Raw genomic sequence first — 22,443 nt, 5'->3', positions numbered from 1 at the left:
TCCCTCACCTCCTCCATTACCTCCTCCCTCACCTCCTCCCTCTCCTCATACATTACCTCCTCCATCACCTCCTCCCTCACCTCATACATTACTTCCTCCCTCACCTCCTCCCTCACCTCCTCCATCACCTCCTCGCTCACCTCCTCCATCACATCATACATTACCTCCTCCCTCACCTCCTCCATCACCTCCTCCATCACCTCCTCCATCCTCACCTCCTCCATCACCTCCTCCCTCACTTCCTCCATCACCTCCTCCCTCACTTCCTCCCTCACCTCATACATTACCTCCTCCCTCACCTCCTCCATCACCTCCTCCCTCACCTCCTCCCTCACCTCCTCCCTCACCTCCTCCCTCTCCTCATTCATTACCTCCTCCCTCACCTCATACATTACCTCCTCCCTCACCTCCTCATCACCTCCTCCCACACCTCATACATTACTTCCTCCCTCACCTCCTCCCTCACCTCCTCCATCACCTCCTCGCTCACCTCCTCCATCACATCATACATTGCCTCCTCCCTCACTTCCTCCATCACCTCCTCCATCACCTCCTCCATCCTCACCTCCTCAATCACCTCCTCCCTCACCTCCTCCATCACCTCCTCCCTCACCTCATACATTACCTCCTCCCTCACCTCCTCCATCACCTCCTCCCTCACCTCCTCCCTCACCTCCTCCATCACCTCCTCCCTCACCTCCTCCATCACCTTCTCCCTCACCTCCTCCATTACCTCCTCCCTCACCTCCTCCCTCTCCTCATTCATTACCTCCTCCCTCACCTCATGCATTACCTCCTCCCTCACCTCCACCTTGACCTCCTCCCTCACCTCCTCCATCACCTCCTCCCTCACCTCATACATTACCTCCTCCATCACCTCATCCATCCTCACCTCCTCCATCACCTCCTCCCTCACCTCCTCCATCACCTCCTCCCTCACCTCCTCCATCACCTCCTCCATCACCTCCTCCATCACCTCCTCCCTCACCTCCTCCATCACCTCCTCCCTCACCTCCTCCCTCACCTCCTCCATCACCTCCTCCATCACCTCCTCCATCACCTCCTCCCTCACCTCCTCCATCACCTCCTCCATCCTCACCTCCTCAATCACCTCCTCCCTCACCTCCTCCATCACCTCCTCCCTCACCTCCTCCCTCACCTCATACATTACCTCCTCCATCACCTCCTCCCTCACCTCCTCCATCACCTCCTCCCTCACCTCATACATTACCTCCTCCATCACCTCATCCCTCACCTCATACATTACCTCCTCCCTCACCTCCTCCATCCTCACCTCCTCCATCACCTCCTCCCTCACCTCCTCCATCACCTCCTCCCCCACCTCCTCCATCACCTCCTCCCTCACCTCCTCCATCACCTCCTCCCTCACCTCCTCCATCACCTCCTCCATCACCTCCTCCCTCACCTCCTCCATCACCTCCTCCCTCACCTCCTCCTTCACCTCCACCATCACCTCCTCCCTCACTTCCTCCATCACCTCCTCCCTCACCTCCTCCATTACCTCCTCCCTCACCTCCTCCCTCTCCTCATACATTACCTCCTCCCTCACCTCCTCCATCACCTCCTCCATCACCTCCTCCCTCACCTCCTCCATCACCTCCTCCCTCACCTCATACATTACCTCCTCCCTCACCTCCTCCATCACCTCCTCCCTCACCTCCTCCCTCACCTCCTCCCTCACCTCCTCCCTCACCTCCACATCACCTCCTCCCTCACCTCCTCCCTCACCTCCTCCATCACCTCCTCCCTCACCTCCTCCATCACCTCCTCCCTCACCTCCTCCATCACCTCCTCCCTCACCTCATACATTACCTCCTCCATCACCTCATCCCTCACCTCCTCCATCACCTCCTCCCTCACCTCCTCCATCACCTCCTCCCTCACCTCCTCCCTCACCTCCTCATCACCTCCTCCCTCACCTCCTCCATCACCTCCTCCCTCACCTCCTCCCTCACCTCCTCCATCACCTCCTCCCTCACCTCCTCCATCATCTTCTCCCTCACCTCCTCCATTACCTCCTCCCTCACCTCCTCCCTCTCCTCATTCATTACCTCCTCCCTCACCTCATACATTACCTCCTCCCTCACCTCCACCTTGACCTCCTCCCTCACCTCCTCCATCACCTCCTCCCTCACCTCGTACATTACCTCCTCCCTCACCTCCTCCCTCACCTCCTCCCTCACCTCCTCCCTCACCTCATCCATCACCTCCTCCCTCACCTCCTCCCTCACCTCCTCCATCACCTCCTCCATCACCTCCTCCCTCACCTCCTCCCTCACCTCCTCCCTCTCCTCCTCCCTCACCTCCTCCCTCACATCCTCCATCACCTCCTCCCTCACCTCCTCCATTACCTCCTCCCTCACCTCCTCCCTCACCTCATCCATCACCTCCTCCCTCACCTCCTCCCTCACCTCCTCCATCACCTCCTCCCTCACCTCCTCCATCACCTCCTCCATCACCTCCTCCCTCACCTCCTCCATCACCTCATCCCTCACCTCATACATTACTTCCTCCCTCACCTCCTCCATCACCTCCTCGCTCACCTCCTCCATCACATCATACATTACCTCCTCCCTCACCTCCTCCATCCTCACCTCCTCCATCACCTCCTCCCTCACCTCCTCCCTCACCTCCTCCCTCACCTCCTCCATCACCTCCCTCACCTCCTCCCTCACCTCCTCCATCACCTCCTCCCTCACCTCCTCCCTCACCTCCTCCCTCACCTCCTCATCACCTCCTCCCTCACCTCCTCCATCACCTCCTCCCTCACCTCCTCCATCACCTCCTCCATCACCTCCTCCATCACCTCCTCCCTCACCTCCTCCATCACCTCCCTCACCTCCTCCCTCACCTCCTCCCTCACCTCCTCCCTCACCTCCTCCATCACCTCCTCCCTCACCTCCTCCCTCACCTCCTCCCTCACCTCCTCATCACCTCCTCCCTCACCTCCTCCATCACCTCCTCCCTCACCTCCTCCATCACCTCCTCCATCACCTCCTCCATCACCTCCTCCCTCACCTCCTCCATCACCTCCCTCACCTCCTCCCTCACCTCCTCCCTCACCTCCTCCATCACCTCCTCCCTCACCTCCTCCATCACCTCCTCCATCACCTCCTCCATCACCTCCTCCCTCACCTCCTCCATCACCTCCCTCACCTCCTCCATCACCTCATCCCTCACCTCCTCCATCACCTCCTCCCTCACCTCCTCCATCACCGCCTCCCTCACCTCCTCCCTCACCTCCTCATCACCTCCTCCCTCACCTCCTCCATCACCTCCTCCCTCACCTCCTCCCTCACCTCCTCCATCACCTCCTCCCTCACCTCCTCCATCATCTTCTCCCTCACCTCCTCCATTACCTCCTCCCTCACCTCCTCCCTCTCCTCATTCATTACCTCCTCCCTCACCTCCACCTTGACCTCCTCCCTCACCTCCTCCATCACCTCCTCCCTCACCTCGTACATTACCTCCTCCCTCACCTCCTCCCTCACCTCCTCCCTCACCTCATCCATCACCTCCTCCCTCACCTCCTCCCTCACCTCCTCCATCACCTCCTCCATCACCTCCTCCCTCACCTCCTCCCTCACCTCCTCCCTCTCCTCCTCCCTCACCTCCTCCCTCACATCCTCCATCACCTCCTCCCTCACCTCCTCCATCACCTCCTCCCTCACCTCGTACATTACCTCCTCCCTCACCTCCTCCCTCACCTCCTCCCTCACCTCCTCCATCACCTCCTCCATCACCTCCTCCATCACCTCCTCCCTCACCTCCTCCATCACCTCCCTCACCTCCTCCCTCACCTCCTCCCTCACCTCCTCCCTCACCTCCTCCATCACCTCCTCCCTCACCTCCTCCCTCACCTCCTCCCTCACCTCCTCCCTCACCTCCTCCATCACCTCCTCCCTCACCTCCTCCATCACCTCCTCCATCACCTCCTCCATCACCTCCTCCCTCACCTCCTCCATCACCTCCCTCACCTCCTCCCTCACCTCCTCCCTCACCTCCTCCCTCACCTCCTCCCTCACCTCCTCCATCACCTCCTCCCTCACCTCGTACATTACCTCCTCCCTCACCTCCTCCCTCACCTCCTCCCTCACCTCCTCCATCACCTCCTCCATCACCTCCTCCATCACCTCCTCCATCACCTCCCTCACCTCCTCCCTCACCTCCTCCCTCACCTCCTCCATCACCTCCTCCCTCACCTCCTCCCTCACCTCCTCCCTCACCTCCTCCCTCACCTCCTCCCTCACCTCCTCCATCACCTCCTCCCTCACCTCCTCCATCACCTCCTCCATCACCTCCTCCATCACCTCCTCCCTCACCTCCTCCATCACCTCCCTCACCTCCTCCCTCACCTCCTCCCTCACCTCCTCCCTCACCTCCTCCATCACCTCCTCCCTCACCTCGTACATTACCTCCTCCCTCACCTCCTCCATCACCTCCTCCCTCACCTCCTCCATCACCTCCTCCATCACCTCCTCCATCACCTCCTCCATCACCTCCCTCACCTCCTCCCTCACCTCCTCCCTCACCTCCTCCCTCACCTCCTCCATCACCTCCTCCCTCACCTCCTCCCTCACCTCCTCCCTCACCTCCTCCCTCACCTCCTCCATCACCTCCTCCCTCACCTCCTCCATCACCTCCTCCATCACCTCCTCCATCACCTCCTCCCTCACCTCCTCCATCACCTCCCTCACCTCCTCCCTCACCTCCTCCCTCACCTCCTCCCTCACCTCCTCCATCACCTCCTCCATCACCGTGTGGTACGCTGGAGCCACTGCCATCTGCTGATTTTGCTACTATCATTGTTCATTGTTGTATGTTACATATTATTGCCGAAGCAAGTGCCTCGTTTTTGAATCCTGTCCTGACGATGCCAAAACACTTTCTTATTCTGATCCTCATTTGGAAATAGACACATTTTAAGAAGAAAAAAAGAAAAAAGAAATGTCTTATGATCAGGCCAGTCAGGAACAGAAATATAAAGCTACAGTTTCAGCAGCGACTCTGGGGGAAGTATGAGCTCCACTACTTTTAATATGTTGTTGTTGTTGTTGTGATTGAATCTAATTGAAGTCATATATAGTGGCCATGATAAAAAGCTAGGAATACTTATGTGGTGACTTACATTTACATTTTAAAAGTAGGTCTACAATATAAAAATGGCAATGTTGCAATGGCACGAGCAGGAAACACATGTGTTTTGTGTCTGGCACTGACTCACTTTTCAAAGTGGTACACAAAGCCAAAAAGTTCGATGACCCCTGAATAGCTGGAGTGGGCGTGACCTAGCCTCGGTTCCTGCCCCGCCCCGGCCCCGCCCTGGCCCCGCCCCGCTCTGCTCCAGGCTCGCAGAGGATTGGCAGAGTTGACGGTGCTCGGGACTCAGCAGCTGCACGTCTCCGCTCCATGGCGTCCCTCCTCGCGCTCACGCTGGGCGCGCTGGCTGCGTGCGTCATTGTGCCGCCCGCGCGCGCTGCCGCCTGTGAGTCCGTGCGCATTCCACTGTGCCGTGCCATGCCCTGGAACATGACCAAGATGCCCAACCACCTGCACCACAGCACGCAGGACAACGCCGTGCTGGCGATCGAGCAGTTCGAGGGGCTTCTGGGTGAGTAGAACCCTGTCTGAACTCTGATGTCCTGTTAGTTTAGAGTCTTAGTTCTGTGGTCAATGAAGCAGGTGTGGTCATGACCTCTGCGTCCTGTGACATCATGACCTCTGCGTCCTGTGGAGGCGGTGAAAGTTCTACTGTCCAAACACTGGTCCGGGGGCCAAATACTGCTCTCAGACCAAAAGGGCCAAAATGACTAAAGGGTCCATATGGCGGACACTTTTCTGTCCTTGGCATAAGCAAGTCATTTACCACGTTAATAAATCATGAATGTTCAAATATCACTTCTACTTCGACCATGTGTCCAGCCCAGTGTGTCAGGACGTCCAGCACCGGAATCATGACACATCTGGACCAAAAATTATGAAAAAAATCAAACATTTTCAAAATGAGATTTGAAGCCATGAATAGTCCAAGGCAGAACATAATGAGACTTATTGTATTCTTTACAACATGTTACATGTTGTATTGCATAATCTGTCCCATTGGACTCATACCTTGTGGTCTGATGACATAAAACTATGTTTTATCTTTATTCATGAGGTGAAGGAATCAAGTGGTGAAGGAAAAAATGTCTATTGTAAAAACGGAATAATTTTCTCTTGTGGTGGAGCTCATGTGGTGGAGCTCATGTGGTGGAGCTCATGTGGTGGAGCTCATGTGGTGGAGCTGACTGTGGTGGAGCTCATGTGGTGGAGCTCATGTGGTGGAGCTGACTGTGGTGGAGCTGACTGTGGTGGAGCTCATGTGGTGGAGCTGACTGTGGTGGAGCTGACTGTGGTGGAGCTGGATGTGGTGGAGCTGGCTGTGGTGGAGCTGACTGTGGTGGAGCTGACTGTGGTGGAGCTGACTGTGGTGGAGCTGACTGTGGTGGAGCTCATGTGGTGGAGCTGACTGTGGTGGAGCTCATGTGGTGGAGCTGACTGGTGGAGCTGACTGTGGTGGAGCTCATGTGGTGGAGCTGACTGTGGTGGAGCTGGCTGTGGTGGAGCTGACTGTGGTGGAGCTGACTGTGGTGGAGCTGACTGTGGTGGAGCTCATGTGGTGGAGCTGACTGTGGTGGAGCTAACTGTGGTGGAGCTGACTGTGGTGGAGCTGACTGTGGTGGAGCTGACTGTGGTGGAGCTCATGTGGTGGAGCTGACTGTGGTGGAGCTGACTGTGGTGGAGCTGACTGTGGTGGAGCTGACTGTGGTGGAGCTGACTGTGGTGGAGCTCATGTGGTGGAGCTGACTGTGGTGGAGCTGACTGTGGTGGAGCTGACTGTGGTGGAGCTCATGTGGTGGAGCTCATGTGGTGGAGCTGACTGTGGTGGAGCTGACTGTGGTGGAGCTGACTGTGGTGGAGCTGGATGTGGTGGAGCTGGATGTGGTGGAGCTGACTGTGGTGGAGCTGACTGTGGTGGAGCTGACTGTGGTGGAGCTGACTGTGGTGGAGCTGACTGTGGTGGAGCTGACTGTGGTGGAGCTCATGTGGTGGAGCTGACTGTGGTGGAGCTGACTGTGGTGGAGCTGACTGTGGTGGAGCTCATGTGGTGGAGCTCATGTGGTGGAGCTCATGTGGTGGAGCTGACTGTGGTGGAGCTGACTGTGGTGGAGCTGACTGTGGTGGAGCTGGATGTGGTGGAGCTGGATGTGGTGGAGCTGACTGTGGTGGAGCTGGATGTGGTGGAGCTGGCTGTGGTGGAGCTGACTGTGGTGGAGCTGACTGTGGTGGAGCTGACTGTGGTGGAGCTGACTGTGGTGGAGCTCATGTGGTGGAGCTGACTGTGGTGGAGCTAACTGTGGTGGAGCTGACTGTGGTGGAGCTGACTGTGGTGGAGCTGACTGTGGTGGAGCTGACTGTGGTGGAGCTGACTGTGGTGGAGCTCATGTGGTGGAGCTGACTGTGGTGGAGCTGACTGTGGTGGAGCTCACTGTCACTGCGGTGGAGCTGTCCTCATGCTGTCCACATGCTGTCCACATGCTGTCCACATGCTGTCCTCATGCTGTCCTCATGCTGTCCTCATGCTGTCCACATGCTGTCCACATGCTGTCCACATGCTGTCCTCATGCTGTCCACATGCTGTCCACATGCTGTCCTCATGCTGTCCACATGCTGTCCACATGCTGTCCACATGCTGTCCACATGCTGTCCTCATGCTGTCCACATGCTGTCCACATGCTGTCCTCATGCTGTCCACATGCTGTCCTCCTGTCCACACCCTGGTTAGCCTGCAGTCGAGGAGCCAATCACAGGACACACAGGACTCGTGCTGTATGTCTTAGTCTGTTGCTGATTGTGAACATTAAGTGTGAGATAAGGCACAGAGCCTCCACCGCCTCCGTCTGGGGGTGGAGACCATGGTGGAGACCATGGTGGAGACACTGCACTTGTCCTATGCTCACTACATTTGTCTTGTACATTTCCACTGTGTTTTATCGCAGCCTGATAAGCTGTAGAAAGGCTTGTTGTGAAAAATCCTCTGCAAAAGTTTTGCAATGTCAAGTTTTCCTGATAAACCACAAAAGACTAAAGCCCCAGCATTTACCACCTGCACCTGTGTGTGGGGGTGACCAGAGGACTAAAGCTGCAGCATTTACCACCTGCACAAAGTCTCTGTGCAGACTCTGTGTGTGGGGGTGACCAGAGGACTAAAGCTGCAGCATTTACCACCTGCACAAAGTCTCTGTGCAGACTCTGTGTGTGGGGGTGACCAGAGGACTAAAGCTGCAGCATTTACCACCTGCACAAAGTCTCTGTGCAGACTCTGTGTGTGGGGGTGACCAGAGGACTAAAGCTGCAGCATTTACCACCTGCACAAAGTCTCTGTGCAGACTCTGTGTGTGGGGGTGACCAGAGGACTAAAGCTGCAGCATTTACCACCTGCACAAAGTCTCTGTGCAGACTCTGTGTGTGGGGGTGACCAGAGGACTAAAGCTGCAGCATTTACCACCTGCACAAAGTCTCTGTGCAGACTCTGTGTGTGGGGGTGACCAGAGGACTAAAGCTGCAGCATTTACCACCTGCACAAAGACAATACCTCGTGCACTTGGATGCCAACTGCCATAAAAAACAACAACGACAACAGTTTGGATATTACGGCAACATAGAGGAACGCCTCGGTCCGTATGACGGGGAAGAAGAAGAGGAAGCGTGACCTGGTCGGTGACGATATGAACAGCGGGGAGGACTCCCCTGGAGCCACTGATCCTGTGCAGCGTAGGGCGTCTTCTTGGAGGGCTCTCTCAGTGAGGAGCAGGGCGGGGGGGTTGCAGATGTCGGGGATGTGAGTTCAGAGTGTAAGGTGTTCATAAAGCTCGCGCAGGATAATGCGTCCTTTTAAGGGGTGGGATCCGATGGCGTTGACAAGGAGCCTGACTGTAGCTGTGGGAGTGGTCAAGCATGCGAGTGTCCTTAGGGATGGCTCGCTGCTGGTCGTGTGCAAGGACGTGGCTCAGCAAAGGAAGGTGATTGAAGCTAAGTGTCTGGGGGGGAAGGACATTCTTGTGTCAGATGCTGTAAGAGGCACGGTTAGGGGAGTTATAGTAGGCGTCCCTACGACGACATCTGTGGATGACATAAAGGAGAATTTGACTGGAGCTAAGGTGGTGGATGCTAGGCGGTTGAAGATGACCCGGGATGGGGTAAGGTGTGACAGCCTGTCGATAATGATTAGATTTGAAGGTGGGATCCTGCCTCGTGTGGTGTGCGTTGGGTACATGCGCTATGGCGTACGCCCATATGTTCTGCCGCCCCTGCGTTGCTTCAAGTGCCAGCGCTTTGGGCATATTGCAGCGGTCTGTAGAGGGAAGCAGAAGTGTGGTAAATGTGCAGGAGACCACGAGTATGGGAAGTGTGACGACGGAGCAAAACTCAAGTGCTGTAACTGTGGGGGAGAGCATAGCTCTGCCTACGGGGGATGCGTGTTCAGCAAGAGGGCTGCTGAGGTGCAAAAAGTTAGAGCCTCTCAAGGCATGTCCTACGCGGATGCGGTCAAGAAGGTGTCTGGTAGTCAGGTGACGGTGGATGCAGTGGGGGCTGCCAGTGCTGCTGGTGTCCTAGGCGACAGGGGAGGGGGCAGCGTTGCCCGCGGCCAGGGGGAGGTCCCCACTGGGATGCCTGTGAGTGTGGCTTCCACGGGCAGAGGCCCTGTGGGAGCGGAGGATGTACTGGTTGTGAAGAGGAAAGATTTCTTCCTCTTTATAGTGGAAGTGATTAACTGTACTGGGCAAACCAAGAAGAGATCCGAAAAGACTAAGATCATCGCTAAGGCTGCAGGGAAGTACTTTGGAGCTGGGGGCCCCGAGTGGACGGAGATAGAGGATGCGCTGCGGGAGGGCGCCCTGCCCCATTCTGGCAGTGGGAGTGGGGGGGCTCCCGATGCGCCGTCAGGTTCCGGGGGCTCATAATGGCGGTGGTTGTCTTGCAATGGAATGAAGTAGTCTTCATGCTAATGGCCAGGAATTTAAGCATTTTGTCTCTACCTTGTTGAACAAGCCTCACGTTATGTGCGTGCAGGAGACTTGGTTACGACCTAGGTGGGGTTTTGGGATACAAGGGAATGTGTGTGTTAGGAATGATAGGGAGCAGGGTAGAGGCGGAGGTGTGGCTGTGTTTGTCCGAGATGACCTAAATTACGTTGTTGTCAGTGTGAGTAAAGCGCCGGAGGCCCTGGCGGTGAGGGTCTGGCTGGGTGGTGAAGCTGTTACTGTGGTTAACCTTTATAATCCGTGTGGTGAGTTAACGTTAGAGTCCTTACATAGTATCGGTAAGGATGTTCGGGGAAAGGCCGTGTGGTGTGGGGATTTTAATGCGCATAGCGCTTTGTGGGGCGGTAGTGGTACCGATAGGTATGGGCAGGTGTTAGAGGGTTTTATCAATCAAAGGGAGTTGGTTTGTCTGAATGATGGGGGTGGGACCCGCTATGATATGGGGACCGGTGCGGAAAGTGCAATAGATCTTACACTTGTGTCCAAGGAGTTAGCTGGTGTTTGTAGTTGGGAGGTTCTTGGTAATCTTTCTTTTGGTAGCGATCACTATCTAGTCCGCACCGTGATTAGCTTTGGGAGCTGTGTGGTCAGGGGGACGAGGATCCAGAGGTGGCAGTTGGCAAGGGCGAACTGGGGGGCTTTCCTGAGGAAAGCTGATGATGGTTCTAGGGTTCTGCAGGAAGGAGGATTGACTCAGGTGGATGATCTCAATAGTGCAATTGTCTCGCTCATCACGCAGTCAGCGGTAGGCACGATTCCTAAGAGTGGTGGTAGTGGACATAGGAAGCGGGTGCCGTGGTGGACTGAAGCATGTGGTCATGCTGTTAGGGCGAGAAATGCGGCGTTTCGCCGGCTAAGGGTTGCCCACACTGAGGGTGCCCTCATTGACTACAAGAGGGCCCGCGCTGTTGTGCGGAAAACTGTGAGAACGGCCAAGAGTGCCTATTGGAGGCGGTATTGTTCCAAAATTGGGAGAGAAACGCGTCTCGGGGATGTTTGGGGGATGATTAAGCGGATGCATGGGGTTGAGCGCCGTCATGGGACCCCGGTCCTAATACTGAATGGTGTTGAAGCAGTCAGCGACGTTGACAAAGCTGAACTGTTGGCCAGCACCTTTGTGTCGGTGCACAGCTCTGACAATCTCTCACCTGCGGAAAGGCACTACAGGGAGAGTACTTTGGCCCAGAATTCTGAGCTGATTGGGCACCAGCCTTCGACTCAAGATGACCTTAACCTTCCGTTTAGTTTGTTTGAGCTAAGGAGAGCACTTTCTAAGGCGAAACAGACAGCCCCGGGTAAAGATGAGGTGTGCTATGACATGCTCTCTCATTTGACTGATGACACGCTTGGGCTAGTCCTGGGTCTTTTCAACCGTGTTTGGGATTCAGGTTGTGTTCCATCTGCGTGGAAACAGTCTACGGTGGTGCCGGTTCTGAAGCCGGGTAGGCCAGCGTCTGACCCTTCAAGTTATAGGCCGATTGCCTTGACGTCGCAGCTCGGGAAAACGATGGAGCGCATGGTTACCGAGCGGTTGGATTACTTCTTGGAGAGTCAGGGTTTGCTTCCCGCGCACCAGAGTGGTTTCCGTAGGGGCAGGAACACCATGGATTCCGTGTTGTGTTTGGAATCTGATATCCAGCTGGCCAGGGCTCAGAAAGAAAAGGTTATTGCGGTGCTCTTTGATGTGGAGAAGGCGTACGATATGGTTTGGAAGGATGGGCTCCTCATTAAGCTGCGGAAGTGTGGTGTGAAAGGTAAACTGTTTAACTGGGTCCGGAGCTTTCTGTCTGGCCGCCGTATCCAAACCAGAGTGGGCACTGCTTACTTTGGGGTCTATGGGGTGGAGAATGGGATCCCGCAGGGGAGTGTGTGTAGCCCTATCTTGTTCAATGTTATGATTAAGGACATCTTTGACGACGTGGATGGGTCTGTTGGGAGGAGCCTTTATGCTGATGATGGCGCTCTATGGGTGAGAGGGAGGAATCTCCGGTTTTACGAGGCGAAACTGCAAAGGGCAATACAGCAGGTGGAGCAGTGGACCCTGAAGTGGGGGTTTAAACTGTCCGTACGGAAGTCTCAAGTGATCTGCTTCTTCAATGGGCATAGGGACGTCTCCCTTCGACTGCATGGGCAGGTGCTCGAACAGGTCAGGGAGGTGAGGTTCTTGGGGGTCACCTTTGACGAGAGGCTTAGTTGGCGTCGGCACATTGATGAGGTCAGTGGTAAATGCAAAAGGGTGAATAACTTGCTTCGTTGTCTATCCGGCCAGGACTGGGGGGCCAGCAGAAGGTCGCTCCTGGGTATTTATCGGGCCGTCATGAGGGTGGCTATTGATTATGGCTGTATAGCCTACATGTCTGCGGCTGAGACTAACTTAAGGAAGCTTGATGTGGAGCAAGCCCAGGCCTTGCGCATCTGCTGTAGGGCTTTTAGGACCTCCCCTGTCTCGGCGCTGCAGGTTGAGTTGGGGGAATTGCCGTTACGGCTCCGGAGGCTAGAACTTCTGTTGGATTACTGGGTGAATGTGCAAGGTCATACGAGCTCTCACCCGGTGAGGGACTTTCTCAGGGTTGATGGGGGGCAGAGTGAGGCTGGCGGTATGGTTTTTAGCCAGGTAGGAAATGCGAAGGCGCGGCTTGCGGGGGTTGGTGATCTGCGTGTGAGCCCGTCGGTGGCTTTGTCTGCTATAGCTCCGTGGAAGTTTGTCCCGGCTCCTGTTGATGTTAGCTTGCATGGCAAGCTTAGAGGAGTCGCTGGGAGGGCACCGCAGTTTGCCGTTCAAGCGCTCATCGATAAGCACTCAGGTGATGTGTTTATTTATACCGACGGGTCTAGGGATCCTGAGAGTGGGCGTACTGGCGCCGCTTATTTTGTGCCTGACCTGGGGCTAGCGGTCAAGAAGAGGTTGACAGATCGCCTTTCTGTTTTCACGTCGGAACTTATAGCGATACGGTTGGCGTTGGAATGGGCGGAATCTGCTTTGCAGTGTTGCGGCATTGTGGTGGCCTCTGACAGCCTTTCTGCATTGCCAAGCATTAAATCTGGGAAATCGGATTGCAGACAGGATGTGTTGAATGGCATCTTCTGTCTGATGCTCTCCCTGTCCAGGAAGGATGTGAGGGTTTCCTTCATTTGGGTCCCTGCGCATGTGGGGGTGGATGGTAACGAAATGGCTGATGCACTGGCTAAACGTTCCCTTCGGCGGCCATCAATTGATGTGGCGGTTGAGTTGGGCAAGTCTGAAATCAAGCCCGTTATCAAGAGTCATGTGGTCGGCCTTTGGCAGGAATTTTGGAGCCACTGTGTTACTGGACGGCATCTCTATCACATACAGGGTAGTGTGGGTCCTTGCGGGTCTATGGGCAGGAACGCGTGGGAGGAAAGGGCCTTCGCCCGCATGAGGATTGGCCATACTGGACTCAATTGGTCACTGAGTAGGATAGGCAAACATCCGACCGGTCTGTGTGGTCACTGTCGGGTGCCAGAGACTGTCGAGCATGTGCTGATTTGCTGTGAGGCTTATGATAGGGAAAGGGCCGGGTTGGCCTTGTGGTTTCGGAATAATGGGCGGGAGTTCAATCTGCGGAACGTTCTGGCGATTCAGTCACAGGGTTTGTGTCAGGCTGTGGTTGCTTACTTATGTAGCACAGGGCTGGGTAAACGTTTATAGAGGTGGGGGGTGTTGGAGACTGAGCCGAGGATGAGGAGCAAGAGGATGTTCTAACGCGCTTGGACTTCATGGGCCTAGAAACACCAAAGTGATGGAAGAAGGACTTGTTGTTGTTGTTGTTGTTGTTGTTGTTGTTTTATGGCGGTTGGCATCCGAGTGTTGCATTACCGCCAGACTTTATTCTGAGGAATAAAGTCTGGCGGTTAGAAGGACTTCTAAAGGATAAAACGACAAAGACGTCCCATGACCTCATGGGCTTTGTAAAACAACAAAGACGTCCCATGATCTCATGGGCTTTGTACTTCCAAAGCACCGAACGTCAAAGAGGGCGAGGAAGGTGAAGAAGAGTCTCCCTGGAATAAAGCCGGTTGGTCTCTGACACAACAACTATTCTAGTCACAAAAACACATCATGACCTCATGGGCTTTGTAACGCCAAAGCAATGGAAGGAGTACTTTTACGGACTACGACAGAGTCTGAGGACTACGAAACGTCTGAGGAATAAAGTCTGGCGGTAATGCAACACTCGGATGCCAACCGCCATAAAACAACAACAACAACAACAACAACAAAGTCTCTGTGCAGACTTTGTGTGTGGGGGTGACCAGAGGACTAAAGCTGCAGCATTTACCACCTGCACAAAGTCTCTGTGCAGACTCTGTGTGTGGGGGTGACCAGAGGACTAAAGCTGCAGCATTTACCACCTGCACAAAGTCTCTGTGCAGACTTTGTGTGTGGGGGTGACCAGAGGACTAAAGCTGCAGCATTTACCACCTGCACAAAGTCTCTGTGCAGACTCTGTGTGTGGGGGTGACCAGAGGACTAAAGCTGCAGCATTTACCACCTGCACAAAGTCTCTGTGCAGACTCTGTGTGTGGGGGTGACCAGAGGACTAAAGCTGCAGCATTTACCACCTGCACAAAGTCTCTGTGCAGACTCTGTGTGTGGGGGTGACCAGAGGACTAAAGCTGCAGCATTTACCACCTGCACAAAGTCTCTGTGCAGACTCTGTGTGTGGGGGTGACCAGAGGACTAAAGCTGCAGCATTTACCACCTGCACAAAGTCTCTGTGCAGACTCTGTGTGTGGGGGTGACCAGAGGACTAAAGCTGCAGCATTTACCACCTGCACAAAGTCTCTGTGCAGACTCTGTGTGTGGGGGTGACCAGAGGACTAAAGCTGCAGCATTTACCACCTGCACAAAGTCTCTGTGCAGACTCTGTGTGTGGGGGTGACCAGAGGACTAAAGCTGCAGCATTTACCACCTGCACAAAGTCTCTGTGCAGACTCTGTGTGTGGGGGTGACCAGAGGACTAAAGCTGCAGCATTTACCACCTGCACAAAGTCTCTGTGCAGACTCTGTGTGTGGGGGTGACCAGAGGACTAAAGCTGCAGCATTTACCACCTGCACAAAGTCTCTGTGCAGACTCTGTGTGTGGGGGTGACCAGAGGACACCACAGATTTGACGGGGATTGAACCCGGAGCTAAATTGAGCCAACTGGCTTGAAAGGGAAGTGGAGGTGGAGAGGAAAGGTTTTAGTCAACACATCTGCATGAATATATTCAATAACTTATATAACAATAACAATACACACGGACCCTTTAAATAGTGCGCGTGCGAGCGTGAGAGCCAAAATGTCAGATTAGAGATGGGCCGGTCATGACTCAGTACTGCAGCATCAAGACTGCTCTTCTTTAGGAGAGGCTTTATGACCCCTCCCCCCTCCCCCTGACCCCTGCTCTTCTTTAGGAGAGGCTTTATGACCCCTCCCCCTGACCCCTCCCCCTGACCCCTGCTCTTCTTTATGACCGCAGTTTTCAGAGACTTTGGGAATGTTCCAGATTGAAGCGACATGTTAACTTTGTGAGTGATGGTGCTAACAAAACTGCAATAAACTTATAACTATAGTGAAAAAATAACAATATTCATTCATTCATCTTCTACCACTTGTCTTAGGTGACTGGAGCGTATCCCAGTCATTCTGGGCCTTAGGCAGGGTCCACCCTGGACAGGGGCCTGAGTAAATGTAGCTCAAGAGCCACATCTGGTTTGAGGACTCTCCTGCAGTTGGGGATGAAGTTATTTAAGTATTATTTTGGTAATCTACACTTTTACTTAAGTAACATATTAAAGTACAATACCAGCTTGTCAAAGCCCAATCTCATTAGATCTCAGAAGCAAAGCAGGCGTGGGCGTGGTACTTGGATGGGACCTCACTAACTACAGAGGTTCAGGCCTACTGTCCTCTGCATTCGACCTACTCTACAGCAGACAGTGTTGGCTCCTGGGGGTCTCTGCTCTACACTTAGATGTTCACTGACCCATCTTGTGTCCAGGCACTGGGTGCAGTCCAGACCTGCTCTTCTTCCTGTGTGCCATGTACGCTCCCATCTGCACCATTGACTTCCAGCACGAGCCCATAAAGCCCTGTAAGGCGGTGTGTGCCCGGGCCAAGGCCGGATGTGAACCCGTCATGAGGCGCTACAACCACAGCTGGCCCGACAGCCTGAGCTGCGCTGAGCTGCCCCTGTACGACCGCGGCGTCTGCATCTCCCCTGAGGCCATCGTGAGGGCTGACAATCCAGGTATGTACTCAACAGGCTCTCTATGTGCCATCTCATCAGGTACTCCCATGGGAGTACCTGATGAGAGTTAATGTACTCCCCCATGGAGTACATTAACTCTAATTAACACATGTTTAAACCCCTTTGTCTGAAGATAAAGACGTTGGTCTGACTTAAAGTTAAAGTCTATAATAACTGAAGTTGGGGGTTAGCGCATTAGCTGGTAGCATGTTAGAGTACTCCAATTACATTTGTTTTTTGCACCCATGTAATCTAGTTCTCCCCTTGGGACTTTTTCAAAAGAGTAAGACGTTAGTTTTGGTTAGGTCTCATCCCCTCAGCACAATCCCAGAGCCAGGTTTGTTTCCCAGCCGCAGAGTAGAGAGAGAGAGAGGGACATACAGCAAACACTGGTGTTGTAAGAATGTGCACAGAAGAATACACTTTCAGATGGATTGAACTCCTTCTCCTTCATTAAACCCACTATTTTGTGTCTGAGGAGTAAATGAGGTGGTGGCTCTGATGCGACACCTGTTTATGAGAGTCTAAGGACAGAGGACCCTGGGACATCGTCCCTCGCCACCACAGACATTGTTGATTCATTTCTCCCTGTGGCCCTCAGAGGCAACTGTTGTTGTGATTTTGGGCCTTACAAAAATAAATTGATTTGATTTGATTTGATTTATCCTTTGACATTGTGTCGTCTGTCAACATGAGGCCAGAGTTTTTGAATACGTTGTTTCACGAGCCCGGCCACGTCAAAAACGGCGATTCAACAGTCCTCATGCTGTCCTCATGCTGTCCACATGCTGTCCTCATGCTGTCCACATGCTGTCCTCACGCTGTCCACATGCTGTCCTCACGCTGTCCACATGCTGTCCTCACGCTGTCCACATGCTGTCCTCATGCTGACCACAGCTCTGACCACAGTCCTCATGCTGTCCTCATGCTGTCCTCACGCTGTCCTCATGCTGTCCTCACGCTGTCCTCACGCTGTCCACATACTGTCCTCATGCTGTCCACATGCTGTCCTCACGCTGTCCACATGCTGTCCTCACGCTGTCCACATGCTGTCCTCATGCTGACCACAGCTCTGACCACAGTCCTCATGCTGTCCTCATGCTGTCCTCACGCTGTCCTCATGCTGTCCACATGCTGTCCACATGCTGTCCTCATGCTGACCACAGGTCTGACACAGCTCTGACCACAGCTCTAACCACAGTCCTCATGTTGTCCTCATGCTGTCCTCACGCTGTCCTCATGCTGTCCACATGCTGTCCACATGCTGTCCACATGCTGTCCTCATGCTGTCCTCACGCTGTCCTCACGCTGTCCTCATGCTGTCCTCATGCTGTCCTCATGTTGTCCACATGCTGTCCTCACGCTGTCCTCACGCTGTCCTCATGCTGTCCTCATGCTGTCCTCATGTTGTCCACATGCTGTCCTCATGCTGACCACAGGTCTGACACAGCTCTGACCACAGCTCTAACCACAGTCCTCATGTTGTCCTCATGCTGTCCTCATGCTGTCCTCACGCTGTCCTCACGCTGTCCTCACGCTGTCCTCACGCTGTCCTCATGCTGTCCACATGCTGTCCTCATGCTGTCCACATGCTGTCCACATGCTGTCCTCATGCTGTCCTCACGCTGTCCTCACGCTGTCCTCACGCTGTCCTCACGCTGTCCTCATGTTGTCCACATGCTGTCCTCACGCTGTCCTCACGCTGTCCTCATGCTGTCCTCATGTTGTCCACATGCTGTCCTCATGCTGACCACAGCTCTGACCACAGCTCTGACCACAGCTCTGACCACAGTTGGGACTGATACTCGTAAGCGTGTCTCTTGTCATACTATAATAGATCCATGGTCTCTGGGCAGGAGCCATCTTGGGGTCCTTAATTCAGGGTCCTTTATTTAGGTGTCCGCGTTGTTCCTGACGTAATGTTGTAGTAATAATGTAGTCTGTCATAATGTGTACATTTTGTGTACACTTATTTTGATATATATGTATATATGTATATGTATGTATGTATGTTGTGTTGTATGTGTGTGTTGTGTATGTGTGTGGACCAGCCTCCTGCTGGTGCCAGAGTCAGGACTAAACATGGACCGGCCTCCTGCTGGTGCCAGAGTCAGGACTAAACATGGACCGGCCTCCTGCTGGTGCCAGAGTCAGGACTAAACATGGACCGGCCTCCTGCTGGTGCCAGAGTCAGGACTAAACATGGACCGGCCTCCTGCTGGTGCCAGAGTCAGGACTAAACATGGACCGGCCTCCTGCTGGTGCCAGAGTCATGACTAAACATGGACCGGCCTCCTGCTGGTGCCAGAGTCAGGACTAAACATGGACCGGCCTCCTGCTGGTGCCAGAGTCAGGACTAAACATGGACCGGCCTCCTGCTGGTGCCAAAGTCAGGACTAAACATGGACCGGCCTCCTGCTGGTGCCAGAGTCAGGACTAAACATGGACCGGCCTCCTGCTGGTGCCAGAGTCAGGACTAAACATGGACCGGCCTCCTGCTGGTGCCAGAGTCAGGACTAAACATGGACCGGCCTCCTGCTGGTGCCAGAGTCAGGACTAAACATGGACCGGCCTCCTGCTGGTGTCAAGAGTCAGGACTAAACATGGACCGGCCTCCTGCTGGTGCCAGAGTCAGGACTAAACATGGACCGGCCTCCTGCTGGTGCCAGAGTCAGGACTTAACATGGACCGGCCTCCTGCTGGTGCCAGAGTCAGGACTAAACATGGACCGGCCTCCTGCTAGTGCCAGAGTCAGGACTAAACATGGACCGGCCTCCTGCTGGTGCCAGAGTCAGGACTAAACATGGACCGGCCTCCTGCTGGTGCCAGAGTCAGGACTAAACATGGACCGGCCTCCTGCTGGTGCCAGAGTCAGGACTAAACATGGACCGGCCTCCTGCTGGTGCCAAGTTCTGCTCTGACAATGTTCAAATCTAAGATTAAAACAGTTTTGTTGCCGTGTTTGACTGAAAGGATTTTCTTTGCTCTCTTCTCTTTCATGTGATTTGAATGCATTTTCACCCACTCCTCACCCACACCTCACCCACTCCTCACCCACACCTCACCCACACCTCACCCACACCTCACCCACTCCTCACCCACACCTCACCCACACCTCACCCACTCCTCACCCACTCCTCACCCACACCTCACCCACTCCTCACCCACACCTCACCCACACCTCACCCACTCCTCACCCACACCTCACCCACACCTCACCCACTCCTCACCCACACCTCACCCACACCTCACCCACTCCTCACCCACACCTCACCCACACCTCACCCACTCCTCACCCACTCCTCACCCACACCTCACCCACTCCTCACCCACACCTCACCCACACCTCACCCACTCCTCACCCACACCTCACCCACACCTCACCCACTCCTCACCCACACCTCACCCACACCTCACCCACTCCTCACCCACACCTCACCCACTCCTCACCCACACCTCACCCACTCCTCACCCACACCTCACCCACTCCTCACCCACACCTCACCCACACCTCACCCACTCCTCACCCACACCTCACCCACACCTCACCCACTCCTCACCCACACCTCACCCACACCTCACCCACACGTCATCCACACCTCACCCACTCCTCACCCACACCTCACCCACTCCTCACCCACACCTCACCCACTCCTCACCCACACCTCACCCACACCTCACCCACTCCTCACCCACACCTCACCCACACCTCACCCACACGTCATCTACACCTCACCCACTCCTCACCCACACCTCACCCACTCCTCACCCACACCTCACCCACACCTCACCCACACCTCACCCACACCTCACCCACTCCTCACCCACTCCTCACCCACACGTCACCCACACGTCACCCACTCCTCACCCACACGTCACCCACACGTCACCCACTCGTCACCCACTCGTCACCCACACCTCACCCACACCTCACCCACACCTCACCCACACGTCACCCACACGTCACCCACTCCTCACCCACACCTCACCCACTCCTCACCCACACCTCACCCACACCTCACCCACTCGTCACCCACACCTCACCCACTCCTCACCCACACCTCACCCACACCTCACCCACTCCTCACCCACACCTCACCCACACCTCACCCACTCCTCACCCACACCTCACCCACTCCTCACCCACACCTCACCCACTCCTCACCCACACCTCACCCACTCCTCACCCACACCTCACCCACACCTCACCCACTCCTCACCCACACCTCACCCACACCTCACCCACTCCTCACCCACACCTCACCCACACCTCACCCACACGTCATCCACACCTCACCCACTCCTCACCCACACCTCACCCACTCCTCACCCACACCTCACCCACTCCTCACCCACACCTCACCCACACCTCACCCACTCCTCACCCACACCTCACCCACACCTCACCCACACGTCATCTACACCTCACCCACTCCTCACCCACACCTCACCCACTCCTCACCCACTCCTCACCCACACCTCACCCACACCTCACCCACACCTCACCCACACCTCACCCACACCTCACCCACTCCTCACCCACTCCTCACCCACACGTCATCCACACCTCACCCACTCCTCACCCACACCTCACCCACACCTCACCCACTCCTCACCCACACCTCACCCACACCTCACCCACTCGTCACCCACTCGTCACCCACACGTCACCCACACGTCACCCACACGTCACCCACTCCTCACCCACACCTCACCCACACCTCACCCACACCTCACCCACACCTCACCCACTCCTCACCCACTCCTCACCCACACCTCACCCACACCTCACCCACACCTCACCCACACCTCACCCACTCCTCACCCACTCCTCACCCACACGTCACCCACACGTCACCCACTCCTCACCCACACGTCACCCACACGTCACCCACTCGTCACCCACTCGTCACCCACACCTCACCCACACCTCACCCACACCTCACCCACACGTCACCCACACCTCACCCAAGCCTCACCCACACCTCACCCACACCTCACCCACTCCACACCTCACCCACTCCTCACCCACACCTCACCCACACCTCACCCACACGTCATCCACACCTCACCCACTCCTCACCCACACCTCACCCACTCCTCACCCACACCTCACCCACTCCTCACCCACACCTCACCCACACCTCACCCACACCTCACCCACACCTCACCCACTCCTCACCCACTCCTCACCCACACGTCACCCACACGTCACCCACTCCTCACCCACACGTCACCCACACGTCACCCACTCGTCACCCACTCGTCACCCACACCTCACCCACACCTCACCCACACCTCACCCACACGTCACCCACACGTCACCCACTCCTCACCCACACCTCACCCACTCCTCACCCACACCTCACCCACACCTCACCCACTCGTCACCCACACCTCACCCACTCCTCACCCACACCTCACCCACTCCTCACCCACACCTCACCCACTCCTCACCCACTCCTCACCCACACCTCACCCACACGTTAACCACACCTCACCCACTCCTCACCCACTTCTCACCCACACCTCACCCACTCCTCACCCACACCTCACCCACACGTTAACCACACCTCACCCACTCCTCACCCACACCTCACCCACACCTCACCCACACGTTAACCACTCCTCACCCACACGTCACCCACACGTCACCCACTCGTCACCCACTCGTCACCCACACCTCACCCACACCTCACCCACACGTCACCCACACGTCACCCACACGTCACCCACACGTCACCCACTCCTCACCCACACCTCACCCACTCGTCACCCACACGTCACCCACACGTCACCCACACGTCACCCACTCCTCACCCACACCTCACCCACTCGTCGCCCACACCTCACCCACTCCTCACCCACACCTCACCCACACGTCGCCCACTCGTCACCCACACGTCGCCCACTCCTCACCCACACCTCACCCACACCTCACCCACTCGTCACCCACTCGTCACCCACACGTCACCCACACGTCACCCACTCGTCACCCACACGTCACCCACACGTCACCCACTCGTCACCCACTCGTCACCCACACCTCACCCACACCTCACCCACAACTCACCCACACCT

At 55.6% G+C, this 22,443-nt stretch overlaps 1 protein-coding gene across 2 annotated transcripts in view; it reads left to right on the top strand.

Annotated features, from left to right (window-relative positions):
* Positions 1 to 5,374: 5,374 nt before the first annotated feature.
* frzb (frizzled related protein) overlaps positions 5,375 to 22,443 on the top strand; it is a 160,883-nt gene continuing 143,814 nt past the window's right edge. For both annotated transcript variants that reach the window (XM_072444152.1, XM_072444151.1), the window contains exons 1-2: positions 5,375 to 5,632; positions 16,114 to 16,362. In XM_072444152.1, the coding sequence (XP_072300253.1) occupies positions 5,431 to 5,632; positions 16,114 to 16,362 (451 nt within the window). In that variant the 5' untranslated portion in view covers positions 5,375 to 5,430. The remainder of the gene's footprint in view (positions 5,633 to 16,113; positions 16,363 to 22,443) is intronic.

The sequence above is a fragment of the Eucyclogobius newberryi genome, unplaced genomic scaffold, assembly GCF_026437365.1.
Source record: "Eucyclogobius newberryi isolate DKJ021-1_F unplaced genomic scaffold, fEucNew1.0.hap1 SCAF_14, whole genome shotgun sequence".
Taxonomy (NCBI): domain Eukaryota; kingdom Metazoa; phylum Chordata; class Actinopteri; order Gobiiformes; family Gobiidae; genus Eucyclogobius; species Eucyclogobius newberryi.
The sequence above is the reverse complement of the archived record's forward strand: the minus strand, read 5'-3'. Positions and strand labels throughout refer to the sequence as shown.